The sequence below is a fragment of the Diabrotica undecimpunctata genome, chromosome 7, assembly GCF_040954645.1.
Source record: "Diabrotica undecimpunctata isolate CICGRU chromosome 7, icDiaUnde3, whole genome shotgun sequence".
Taxonomy (NCBI): Eukaryota; Metazoa; Arthropoda; class Insecta; order Coleoptera; family Chrysomelidae; genus Diabrotica; species Diabrotica undecimpunctata.
This window is the reverse complement of record NC_092809.1, coordinates 35,015,904-35,030,523: the sequence shown is the minus strand read 5'-3', so window position 1 is coordinate 35,030,523 and position 14,620 is coordinate 35,015,904. Positions and strand designations below refer to the sequence as shown.

The following is a 14,620-nucleotide window of genomic DNA, read 5'->3' as shown; positions in this document are numbered from 1 at the left end:
GTGTTGATTCTAATTGAGAACCCATTCAGACAAGGTCTGTAGGTCAGAAACAACCCCTATTGAAAGTCTTACGTTGCTGATAATGGACTTTTTAGTTCTGTAATGTAGCACGAAAGAGTATTTTTAATTATATACCTTTTATATAAGTTAACTGTTTCATTTAGAAGAAAGCCTTTGGCATACAATTTCCTAGAAGACTTTTTTGTTAAGTTTCAATTTAAAAACTTCACATTTTTGAGGCTGAAACATTTTTGAGTAGTTTCGTCATTGGAATGAATAGATATGTCAATATTTTTGTTTTTGTGAAGAACGAAATACTAAAAAATTAGTTTTTGAACTTTTAAGACCATATTGGTGTTGGACGAGCTATTTAAATTTAAAAGCACAAAGTTTATTTTGTTATTATTTTGATACAGTCAGATGAAATAGTGTCTGAACAATTATCGGCAAATACTAATCAGGCTAGTTCCTTTGTTCCTGTATTGAGTATGCATTTCAAAAATATTGTTTGGTTTGGTACATATTGGATACGAAGATGATCTCTTAAGGTTGGATCACTGAATCGCATTGAAGCATTTGAAATGTGGAATTTATGGAAACTCTTACGAGTCCCATGGACCTCACATGTCACCAACATAGGAATTTTTAAGAAGAGCAGGTTGCGAACGAGAACTTCTCTAAACAAAGAAAAATTTCCTACCGTGACCATATCCTTAGCAGAAGCCAATACTATATTCCCAAACTAATCTTATAAGAAAAGATACAGAGGCACTGAGACTCAGAAATAAAACAACATTCGTGTCTAAGAAACATAAAGGATTTCGAAGGGCCGAAAATCAATAGTTTGAAGAGTATTTACAGATATCCGCCAACGTGCGTTCAGGTACATGATGCAAGAAGAAGAAGGAACAAATGATTTGCATCAACAATAGTTTAAAAACCTTGCTGAGATAATAAAAGATACCATCAGGTCGTTGTTTGGACTGGAAACAGTCAGTTAACAAAACTCTTAGACTCACTTTTTGCGCCAGCACATCATTAATAAAAAATAATTATACTAATTTTCATTTGAGACGTAGCTTCTTCTTTTTTTATGACAATAAAAACAAAACCTGCAATATATAAATTAAACATAGATTGTTATTCAAGAATGTCTAAAACAATTTTAAAATAAATAAACACAGCAATAACTGTTTTATGCGAATTCTTTGGATCAGTATGTTAATTATATTTTTTTAGTATTTGCGCAAAAAATTACTTTAAATATTTAATGGTAGCTTTGCGGTCATTATTTTTTCTGAAAACAACTTAATCTATTTATTTATTATTATCCAGGCTGTGTTGGGTAAGTAAAAAGGAAGTTTTTAATTAAATAAATTATTGTATGTAACAGTTGCATGCTTATATAAGCGTCTGTGGTTGAATACACGAATGTTTTAAGATTTGCCATTGACGTTGTTCTAATACTTTATAGAAATAAAGGAACATAAGGTCGACCAAATCAAAGTATTCACATCTTTGATTAGAAAATTAACAATTAAGCTATACAACATTATATATTTACAGGTCTATCTATTATTTTATCCATTTTTGAATCAGTAGTCTCCAATACTCCAATTAAATAGCAAACCATTTAATGTCAATGTTATCCAGATATATGCCCCTACTGCAGAAAAGAAATACGACAATGATGTCGAATCATTCTATAGCCAATTAAAACAGACACTTAAAAATCTAAAAAGTAACGAAGTCACATATATCATTGGAGATTTTAACGCAAAAATTGGCCAAGGCCGAAGATCTGACCTGGTAGGTGAATATGGACTAGGGGAGAGCAATGAAAGAGGCGATAGATTATACCAGTTCTGTCAAGAACATGACATGATAATCGCAAATACATGGTTCAAATTACACAAAAGAAGGTTATACACATGGAGGGCACCAGGAGATAATTCACTACATATGATTCGAAATCAGATAGACTATATTCTGGTAAACAAGAGATTTAAGAATGGCGTCACCAGAGTAACGACATATCCTGGTGCACATATCGGTTCATACCATAACCCTGTAATAACTGACATCAAAGCGAAACTCAAAAAAGTCCAAGAAAGCCCCAATACACCAAAATTAAATATCTCAATATCCAACAAAACGTTAATAATAAATGACTTAAACAATGAGCTAAAGAAACCAATTAATGAAAACAACACAGAAAATTGGAACACATTTAAAGATCTTACCTTGAAAGTAGTAGAAAAATAATTAACAACGTTACACAGACACAAAAAACAACAATGGATGACTGATGAAATTCTGGAATTAATGGAGCAAAGAAGGAAACTGAAAGGTAACAAGACAGAATATAAGAAAAAACAGAAACTAATTAAAAAAAAATAAAGGTGGCTAAAGAAAAATGGATGGAGGATAAATGCAAGGAAGTAGAAAAGTTGAATGAAAAACATGATACGTTTAATATGTTTAAAAAAGTTAGAGAAGTAGCTGGTCTTTATCATAAGAAAACTCCACATACTATAACCGATTCGAACAACCTGGTGTAATTATATAAGTGAACTGTATAATGATGATAGACCCGAAGAACTGGAGACTTTGCTTGAAGGTGAAGGACCAGAAATACTAAAATCAGAAATACTGCATGCTATAAAGTTAGCAAAGAACAAGAAAGCCGTTGGCCCTGATAACATACCGACAGAGATGTTAAAGCTTATAAATGAGGAAAACATTGGAATACTGGTCAAGCTTTTCAATGATGTTTATTCGACTGGTGATATCTCTGAAGATTGGTTAAAGTCCGAATTCATAACACCACCAAAAAAACAACGTCCGAAAAATGTAGCGATTATAGAATGATAAGCCTTATGAGCCACACTTTGAAAATATTTCTACGCATCATCCACAGTAGAATCAGAGATAAATGTGAAGAAGACCAGGATGAAACACAATTTGACTTCAGAAATGGACTGGGAACTCGGGACGCCCTATTTGCACTAAATGTATTACTGCAGAAATGTCGAGATCAAAGGAAAGACGTCTTTGCTGTATTTATTGACTATGAAAAGGCCTTTGATCGAGTACAGCATCACAAATTAATTACAATATTAAAAGATAAAGGAGTTGATAGTCAAGATATACGATTCATAGAAAAGTTATACTGGCGTCAAACAGCGACCGCTCGCATAAACGGAAAATCAACAGAAATATGTAAAATACAAAGAGGTGTCAGACAGGGTTGTATACTATCCCCATTGTTATTTAATTTATATTCAGATAGAATATTTAAAGAAGCGCTGCATAATTTGGAATGGGGTGTGAAAGTTAATGGAATTCTGATAAATACAATCAGATATGCAGACGATACAATTATTTTAAGTGATGACATGAATGGATTACAATGCCTTTTAAATGCCATTGATACAGTGGGAAGAGAGTTTGGCCTAAACATAAACTGTTCAAAAACAAAACACATGGTGTTTAGCCGTTTAGCACATCAAGATGCACGATTATATGTTGATGGTCATATAATTCAAAGAGTGTCCAGTTTTAATTATCTTGGTTGCCATATTACTGAACAACTAGATCCAGATCAAGAGATAAAACGTAGAATCGAGATAGCCCGCACGACATTTTTAAAAATGAAGTCATTCTTCTGTAATGATAACGTGCAACTTCAACTTCGAAAGCGCATGGTTAAATGCTACATTTGGTCAGTCCTCTTATACGGTGTTGAAGCATGGACATTAAAAATATCCACCATTAATCGTCTGGAGGCCTTTGAAATGTGGCTGCACAGACGTATACTAAAAATTCCATGGACGGCTATGCTGATAAATGTGGCAGTCCTTGAGAGAGCAAATGCTGCTCGCGAGCTGCTTGATAACATCAAATGTAGAAAGATGGCCTATTTTGGACACGTAGTAAGGGGAGACCGATATAATATTCTTCAACTTATTATGATGGGTAAAATCGAAGGACGCAGAGGAATTGGTAGAAAGCAGGCCTCTTGGTTGAAGAATATCAGGAAGTGGACAGGAATGAGGAAAGCTGAGCAACTCTTTAGAATAGCTCAAGACAGAGATAGTTTCGCCATGTTAATCGCCAACGTCAAGGGGACTTGATAGGGCACGTTAAGAAGAAGAAGGACCAGTAGTGCTAGTAGTGCTATCAGCATCTTCATCAGCCCGTTTTAGGTCAACTACAGAACATAGGTTTCCCTTCTTTGTATGTAGAGAGTCTTGTACAGTACATATCTAATTTTTCGTCATCTTGCACAGATCATCGTGTAGGTGATCTTTCTGTTTCGTTTACCTATAATAAAGTGACAGCTGTTTGTGGAACGCCATAAGATAAGGTAGGTATTCTTGTAGTATAAGCCGGTCGTAACATCTCTCGGGGTTCTCGTCTTCGTAGTACGGAGGGTCGGAAATTTATGTATCAATCGGTTCTTACATCTTTTATTTACAGATTCACAGTTGTTGATTAACAATACACTTAGTTAACGATGATACGCTAACATTGAATTCGTCTGGTGTGACTATTCACTACGAGTAACTATTCCTATAAATATTCCTATCTTTTCTAAAGCAATTGTTAAAAAAAATGTTGTTAATAAAAAAAACTGACGAATGGTAAAACTATCTCTCTGATGATAAGTTGTCCAAATCCTTGTTCCTTGTAGCCTACTCTCGTTCTGGCTTGAACAGTGACTCTTGGAATATAAGTAGAAAAATATAACTTACAATATTTTACTGGATCAGCTTCCGTCAGATACACTTACTCCACGAAAACTCACAAACATTCACTTCTACTGCTTCCTACGTCTCGAGAACCTTCAGAGAACAACGACTGTTCGCCTTGAACCCTTGGGAAAACAACTGATTATCTTTTCTCCCTCAAAAATCTAGCTAAACTCTCATTCCTACATACCTATCCCACTTTTTCCAATCTCCTCCAATCAGAGTTCGTCACACTTATCCCCATCTACCATTTACATAACAAACAAAAATTTAACTACAATTATAATTTTCCTAACAACTATTAACATGCTAATCGGTTTCTACAAATTCTTAAGAACTAACGGAGAATTATATTTTCTAAATATTTCTATTCTATTGTCTTTTTCACTGTATATCGACGTACAAGTTTATTTAGAAAACCCGCTCGCATTGTTCATGATTTCACTAAGCTCACTCACGTCACTCGAATATATTTTACAAAGAAAATAATTTATGCATATCTTTAAATTTTGTTTACTGCAGGTAATCCAGGATAATGGACTTTCATTTCTTCGAAATATCTTTCATTTTGTACTTTGAAATATATTACAAGCAAACCAATATTATTTTCAATTTTACATATCTTAACAATATATCTATATATATATATATATATATATATATATATATATATATATATATATATATATATATATATATATATATATTATATCACAACCTGTACTTAGTCTCCATTCAGTTAATTTGCTAATCTACCTTGCATTCTCCATCCTCGTCGTAGCCAGCCCATCTCCATTTCAATCTCCAAGTTCTATCTACAACATCTGTATCTCTGGTTCTATTTCGTAGGCCTTCATATTTGATCTTATCTTTTATTGTACTTCTCCATTATTGGACGCTCCATTCTTCTTTCTGCGATTCTTAGTTTTTAAGAACTCCATATGATGCGCGACCGTATGATATTCTTCTTGATATCTCACCTGTTTGGTTGTCCTTGTCTATTTTCATTTTTATAAAACGGCTGAAAATAATGAAAAACGATTCCATACTCGTGTGAATGTTGAAGCAATCAATCTCCTTGACAATACAGGGCTAACTATGAGACTGACAAGGACAAAGCCCTTCGAATTGGTTTAAGTGAGAGTGAAAAAGCAGAGCTTTTGTGCCTGGTGCATGTTAACATTAGTGCGTTATTTATCAGATTAGATTAATAGAACACCATAGGGTAAACTCTTGATTTCAAGCCACTTTAGTAATTTAGGATAACTTAAAATTGCTTATTGGTCATTTATGATCAGATTGTAATCGTAAATAAACAGAAAAAAAATACTATCGAGAAAAAAGTAATACAATGATAGTACAGAAGCTTCTCTTCAAAAAATTATAAAAATAAACCTCACCATGGCCTAAAAAGATTTCCTTATTAACGAACAGTGGAGAAAAATCCAATTTTATTAATTAGTAGTAGAATTTTTTTTTATAGTTTTCTTCTACTTCTTAATTTACTCCAACGCATTTCTCCAATAACTATTTCATAAAAAATCTGTGCAAGGCTGTAAAATATTCGACCTAGTCTTTACCATTGATTAATACCGACCTCACTTGTGGTCGCTGTATTTTTGCTGACATTGACCCTCAACAAAAATGTAATAATTGATGTTATTTATATTCTGATCGAAACGAAGATTATGGGTAGTCATTACCAAGTTACGTATTTGATGGTCATTCACAATTGACGGTCATATTTTATGTCGGTTGGAATAAGGCGATGCGGTACCATAAAAAAATTAAATTACGGCACTTGAAAAATTTGTGGTAATCAATTTCACATTTGTTTTTAGCCAAGAGGAACAATAAGATATATAAGGAAAGTAACAATCGATTTTTGATTGTGTTAGAAAAATTGGTTTCATTATTTTTTGTCATCCTTCCTCTTTTTCTTCTCATATCTTATTTTCTATTATATTTTATTAATTTTATTGTCTTTCTTTACTGATGTTTCTTTTTTATATATCCTTTATTTAATATATTTATTTTATATAGTCTTTGTCCGCAAATGCTCTAAAAATGTATAAAGCTATAATATAATCTTTTTTTTTTTTAATATATGATCAAAACTATTCTTAACATCGTTCTTAAAACTATTCACCATTTCATATTTGAAGACCTCCAATTAATGGTTTTAATGATTTCAGTACGATCTACAATGCGAAGAAAACCTTTGGAAGTTAACTATGGTTGGTACAGTGAACAGCATTGGACAATTTGTCGGATTGTTTATTGGTGGCTTTATATCTGACAGGTGAGTTTTCTGGAGTTATTATAATTATGAAGAAAACAAAACATAATATTATTATACAACGTTGTACAATTTGTCTGGTATTACTTTCCAGCTTTTTAGTTTTTTACCCGAAGATTCTCTATTTCCTGTTCTACTTGACTTTTTCCATCTAATTATTGGTCTTTTCCTTCCTCTATTGCTCAACAGTCTCTTATCTAAAAATTTTTATCATATTCTCGTCTGAGCTTTTTTAAATATGGCCCACCATCTTAATATTTACGGTCTTATAATAAATCTAGTTTTAACCTTCCAAGATCCTATATATCCAGCTCTGTCTATCCAGCTAAGTACATATATCCTTAATAAAAGTTACCGCCAGGAAATGATTTGATTCATATATATATATATATATATATATATATATATATATATATATATATATATATATATATATATATATATATATCCCGAGCCCCCAGACACTACTACACTCACTAGTCACTTCTAGTTCAGTCACTAGTTCACTACTACCCTGTAGTTCACTGTAGTAGTGAACTAGAAGTGACTAGTGAGTGTAGTAGTGTCTGGGGGCTCGGGAGACAGACCTCGGAAGCTCTGAAGAAGACATCAGAGAGGATGTCTAAAGCTCGGCAAAATGGATATCGACGCGGTTCAACCCGGAAGACTGATGAGTTTAATATTAATTTTTATAATAATATTAATCTTAGCTCTAAGTTTAATATATATATATATATATATATATATATATATATATATAGATATATATATATATATATATATATATATATATATATATATATATATATATATATATATATATGTCATTTTCCAACTGTAAATCACGTGTTTTGTCGAAGTCCGCTATTATTTACGTTTTGTTAGGTTGTTTTGTAATTTTTTCCTTCTCTAACTAAGATCTGTAATATATTAAAATATGACCTATATGAAGTGCAAAGAAAAGTTTGGAAAGTAGACAAAAATCGTTAATACACATAAACATCTAAACAAAATGGAAACAGAGCAATGGATATCTTATATAAAAGAACTCTACAACGGAGACAGTATTAGACCTACAGAAGTAATTGCAGAAGAAGAAAGTGAGAGTGATGGCAAAGGGAAATCACAAAACAATAAATCAGGGATCATGTAAATTCTAAAACAGAAAAGTTTCAGGACTTGATGGCAAACCAAGTTAAATAAAATACACGGGTGGGAGACGACAATTGAAAATAATTCAGGACATGTATAACAAGCATGTATCAGACCAGTGGAGTACGTGCATTAAAATATCAACAAATAAGCTAATAGTCCGGGATATGACGGATTTCTGCTCAGAATTCTTTTTATATGCAAGGATTTGCTTGAAATTTTGACAGTAGATAAAAAATTTATCAAAAGATCAAAATCTACCCTATTCCAATATGTGCTTTTCCTTTTGGGGCGAAAAACACCTTGACTTTCACACCACCTCAACTCGGGGGTGTAAAAAGTTAATAATATAAATCAAGTTAGAATAGTGAATTTTATAATAAAGAGGTTGTTTGGAGTTTTTTCGAAAAGTTAATATTTTTGGAGTTATTCGTGACTGAAAGTTTACAAATTTAACGTTAAGAAAGCATTTTTTAAACTTTTTTTCGCAAATATCTCCAAAAATTTATATTTTATCAGGAAAACTGTTTGGATATAAAACGAAGCTTATAAAACGAAAATATTTTTTTACTATTACCGTAAAATTAATATTACCAAAGTTATGGTTGTTCGAAGGTAGACTTTTATTCAAAGACAAAAAAAAAAAAATTACCATAAACCTCTTTATGGTCTATTTTAAAAGCTACAAAGTGACGTATTTTAAACTTTTTTCAAGTCCTTAGTTTTAAAGGTGCTTGAAGATGGCGCAAAACGCATGCGAATACAACATTTAAACAATCATATTTCCTTAAAAATTTTTAGTCTATAGAAATAAAAAAAATTGAAATCTTTAGTAAAAAAGCTTTTTTTGTATTTTAGTTTTTTTCTTTATCTTTTTTAGTTGGAGAGTTATTTTGGGAAAAGCGATTTTTTCAGAAATTCCGAAAATAGTGTCTTTACTTTTAACTCGATTTACCAAGTCTTCTAGACTATTTAAACTTTCAGAATGTAGTGTTTGTATATAAATGAAGTAAATCATATGCCAGTGGTCATTTTAAAGGTTTTTTTAAGATCTCTAAAGTTTCTATAAAGTGTTTCTTTTAAACGGTAAATTTTTTATGGAAACTTGATTACTTTGTTTATATTAAGTTTACGGTAATAATAAAAAACGAATCGCTTTATTTTATAAGCTTCATTTTATGTCCAAACAGTTTTCCCAAAAAAATCTAACTTTTTGGAGTTATTCGTGAAAAACCGTAAAAACATGTTTTTTTTGACGTGTAACTTTCCGTCACGAATAACTACAAGAATATTGACTTTTCGGAAAAACTGCAAACAACATTTTTGGCATAAAATTCACTATTCTAGAGATTACCATAGTTTTTTGATAAACTTTTTCCACCCTTGAGTTGCACCCCCAGAGAAAAAGCATATTTTTACCGTCATGTCCTGGACTAGAAGGCGTAGTAAAACTCCTACCAATTATCGTTCAATCACCTTGCTCAACAACATTCTTAATCTAATAACTAAGATATTTGCCAATAAGATGAATAAAGTGAGGATGAGAATGAATTAATATTGGAAATAGATATCAAATCGGGAATCCAGCAGGAATTCAACTAAATCATATTCTTTACCATTAATAATGCACAACATCATATAAGGAATTAAAAGGCGGGGCAAAGATGAAAGCTGAGCTGAAAACAAGTAAAAATGTTTTGCTCTGTAGACGACTCAATCCTGATCTCAGATAATGATGAAAATGATAATAACTACGTATAAATTATGTATCTTTTTCTTCTTTCTGTGCTATGCTCGGTTAGAGTGTGTTGACTATCAAATTGGCTATATTAATTTTATTGGCAGCAGCGCGGAAAGGAGATGCAGAGGATCTGTTAAACCATTTCCTCAAGTTTCTAAACCATGACGTTATTCTTCGACCTGGTCCTCTTCTTTTGTCTGTTTTGCCTAATATACAGGGTGTTTGGTAGGTCGATGGAAATTTTTTAAGGGATAATAGGGGACGCCATTTGCAAAATTTTTTGCTAATAATGTATCGCTCAAACTGTTAAGGTTTTCGAAATAAAGTTAAGTCAATATTCGAAAATAAAGCCAAGAAAATAATGTGTACCAACATCCATAATGTTGGTACACCATTCTTATCAGGCAGGTTAAATAGCCAAGTGTACGTAGACTTTCTAGAGAATTAATTATCACCACTATTAGAAGATTTACCCCTCATCTTCAGATGCCCTGCACATTGTGCACGTGCTGTTAAGGGTTGGTTCAACAATCACTATCCCAATAGGTGAACAGGACGAACTGGACCGATTTTGTAGCCTGCTAGATCGCCCGATTTAACACCGTGTGACTACCACATCTGAGGCAGATTCAAAAAACTTGTTTATCAAATTCCAATCCGAACTAGAGCTCATTTAATGGAAAGGATTATCGAAGCAGCTGACATTATAAGGGCAGAACTGAGGTTAAAAGTAACCACATTAGGAATACGATGCAGGGCAAGAGCGTGCATTAGGAATGGTGGTTCTCATTTTGAACAACAATGACTGTTTTTTGAAGTTTATGTACATACTTAATGAGGCATAATAAATGCTGCAAAAAGCATGATATATCGTTGTTGTGTTTTACCTTTATTAAGATTCAACATCTTAGATAATTATTTTTAAAAATAAAATAGACAAACAGCCTTATTTTCGAATATTGGCAAATTTATTTTATTTCGGAAACCTTAGCAGTTTGAGCTATACATTATTAGCAAAAAATTTTGCAAATGACCTCCCCTATTATCCCTTAAAAAATTTCCATCGACCTACCAAACACCCTGTATATTAATTTGTACTTTATTTAATGACTTAAATTTAGTACAAAAAACAAAGAACACATAACATTTTACTAATTTAATTTTCAATATTAGTGATATTGTTTCCACATAAGAATTTCTTCTTAAAAAATGCAGCTCTGACCTTCTCTGTACGTATTCTAATTTATTTGCTCATGTCCCAGTTCTCATTTAGATTACAATCAAAGTAAGAGATATTGTTGGGTCTCTCCAGTTGTTCTCCATAAGTTGTTACCACCTCCGGTTTTATTGGCGTTTTACTGAAAACCATCAACTATTTCTTTGTAGTGTTTAGTTTCAATCCATATTCATCACACGTTGTGCTAATCCTATTAGCCATATATTGAAGTTTTTCGTAACTATTTGCAATTAACGCCAAGTCATCCGTGTACCTCAAATTATCAATATTGACGCTATTAATTTTGATAACACATTGAACACTATGCAATAGTTTATTAAAAACGATCTCCGAATAGATATTAAATATTAGTGAGGATAAAATGTAGCTCTGCCTTACTCCTCTTCATATTTGAAGCTCTTCAGAATGATCTCGGCCCATTCTGATGTTTGCACTTAATGCCAGGAAAGATTTTTAATGATACGTACATCTTTATCCTCAATACCTACCTGCTGAAGAATGGCTATCATTTTAGAATATTTTGCTCAATGAAAGCCCTTCTCAAAGTCAATAAAACACATAAACAAGTCAATCAATTGTGTGTGAGATGAAAAATATAATATGCGATAGAAAGAAGACCAGATATAATGAAAATAAAAATTGTAGTTAGAACTTCAGAAATAAGAACCTTGAGATCAATTGCTGGCTAACGTTATACACAATACTAAATAAGAAACCTCAGTAAAATACAGGGTATTGTACGATGGGGAAGACAGAGAAAAGACAGAAATGGAACCAATATGTTACACGAATAGATTTAATTAGCTCAAAACAACAGAAAAGCGAGGCTAATTTTGAGTGGAAGGGTATATGTTTGATGTTTCATTCTCTTTTACTGGTCTCTAATAAGTAGCCATACCTATACAATATTTGTTGTTTATAGTATTTATAGCTATGTTTATCCAGGCTACTCTTCGCAGCTTCTGTGCTTAGCCTTTTCTGTTAATGTAACAAGGAAACATTGGACAGTGACCTAGGGGTGTTTTCCACTCATATTGGGATATCAGACCGGTATTTATTACCTTGGTACTTGCTTATTATCTTCAATGTTAAGTCTTCTTGCACGTATAATGTATTGCATGTTGCAATATATGACTTTTATTATGGAGAGCCTTCGTTTTAATTTTATTTAGTATAAATTAATAATGTTTCAAACTCAACTCTGTGTCTGTTAAAACGAGAATACGTGATGGTCTTTGATTGATATAATGAATAGTTCCAGTACATTATTAATTGTGGTTTGAAGAACATTAGGAGAACTCCTTACACGTTAAATATAAATAATTATTGTTATTATTTAACAAGTTGCTATGACATCACGGTGACGGTGATACACCTAATTAGGATCATAAATTCATTGCTAAGCAAATATCTAGCATATATATGATGATTTAATGGATATAAATCAAACTAGTAGGGCGAAAACCTGCATTTGAAGAAATACAGGGAAGTACTGAACAACATTTCACACTACATAAATATATATTATTCGTCTTTCTTTGCCACTTTTCCAATAAATTCTTTATAATTACCTCTTTGTATTATCTCTTTTCTAGTCATGTAAAAATATAATAAAGTTTCAGTCTAACGATACATTTACCATGAAATGTAATAATGTAGACAAATGTGAAAAAATGCACACAACCAATGTAAAATTGAACTACAACTTAGGAAATTACTCCGACAAAAATACACACAAACCAGCAGTGAGTAAGTAAAAATACCAAACCTAACCTAACCTAAGTAAAAATATCAAGAACAGGGCCCTGATTCTAATTGAGATTTCGACAGACATAAAAAAAGATGGTCCATCAGAGGATCCAGAAATTAGTCTGAAGAAACTTTTTGGAGTTCACAAATAAAAATATAAAGAAAATGAGTAGAGAGGCAACCCAGGTTGTGTACTCTGTATATCGTCGGCTTAAGATGCAAATGGCCTAACTCCAAAAATTTAAATTATTCAGGAGATGCAAAAACTTGTCAGAATTAGAAAATATAATAAAACAAGGTAAGTTTCCAAAATATTTTATTTTGTTTAATGCTACAACATAGAAAATACTTGCTCTTGTCAAAAATAGGCTTTATTCTTGAAAAATTGGGAGTTAGGTAATATGCGTTCCCTGAGCATGGGTTGACATCAGGAGATAGGCAATAATCTAATTAATTGTGCAACTTAAGTATAAAAAAAATTTAAAGACGGCATGTCGAAATTAATATGGCGACGTCGAAATGCGACTTTGCGAACCTTGTGGATTTCAGCTGAACTAACCAAACGACGTCACTAATTTTCGACTTATTTGAAATTAATTTCAACTTCAAGAAAGTGGTTGAAATTTCATTTCGAGTCGAAATTAATCTGACATGACTGACTGGACTGGGAGAAGTGAACTTAGGTTCAGTTTAGGTAGGCGGTGTTTTGATCCTTGCAAGGAAAACTGAGGCAAAAAGTATTAATATGGCTGTGTTCTAAGGACATTTGCTAGTTTTGGAGGAATTAGAGAGGATAGATATCCGACGCTCATAACGGAGGATAAGAAGAATGTTACGGGATACTCAAAATTCTTTTTCACTAAGTGATGCTCAATTTAGGCAGCAATTCCGGCTTAATAAACAAGCTGCAAATTATTTAATAAGGGTATTAGAACCATATTTGGAAGAAGGTGTTTATGCCACTAGGATACCCAAAATGTCTAGAGTTAGTATTACTAAGCTACAGTAAATTTAAAAATATATTAGAATATAACCACTAAGTCAAATCTTAGTGGTTATAACTTAAGGATCTCCCACATCGCCTTTTTTTCTTGCCATCTTTTCTTTCAATTCAAAATATAATTGAGAATGGCCACTATTTATGATTTAACAACTCAAACAAGAAAAAAAAGACGTTCACGTAACGTAAACAAAACAAACATTCAACAAGCGTAGTGCAGCCAATAGACAACAGGGCCAACCCAAATTTTCAGCAGTGTCAAAATGATAAAGTAAATATCCCCAGTTTTAACTACAATCGAAATGAATGAGAATCGCTAGCGATTGCGACTGTCATGGCGTAGTCGCTTTTAAATTTCGACATCGAAATGAAATAGAATCAGGGCCCAGATTGCCAAGTCGAAAAAACATTTCGAATGGAAAAGAGAGAATATACAGAAAGAAAATTAAAGAAATGAAGGAGAAATATTGAAGGTACGCAATAAGAAACTTTCATAGAGACATTAAACTAATAAACAGTGGCTATAAGTAAAGGCCCGAATATATGCAAAATGCACATTTTTTTGCATAAATTTCATATTTTGACAAGAAATTGCATATTTTTATAAAAAAAATATTTTTTAATGTGTCTACCGTTTCTCAAAATTGTTTTTTTCCAATTCAACGAGTAATAAAACCTATGTTTATTA

General features: G+C 32.2%; 1 protein-coding gene across 2 annotated transcripts in view; it reads left to right on the top strand.

Moving 5' to 3' along the window:
• The window catches only part of LOC140445182 (organic cation transporter protein-like), an 86,445-nt gene that overhangs the window by 43,670 nt on the left and 28,155 nt on the right, over window positions 1–14,620 (top strand). For both annotated transcript variants that reach the window (XM_072537058.1, XM_072537057.1), the window contains exon 4: window positions 6,950–7,056. In XM_072537058.1, the coding sequence (XP_072393159.1) occupies window positions 6,950–7,056 (107 nt within the window). The remainder of the gene's footprint in view (window positions 1–6,949; window positions 7,057–14,620) is intronic.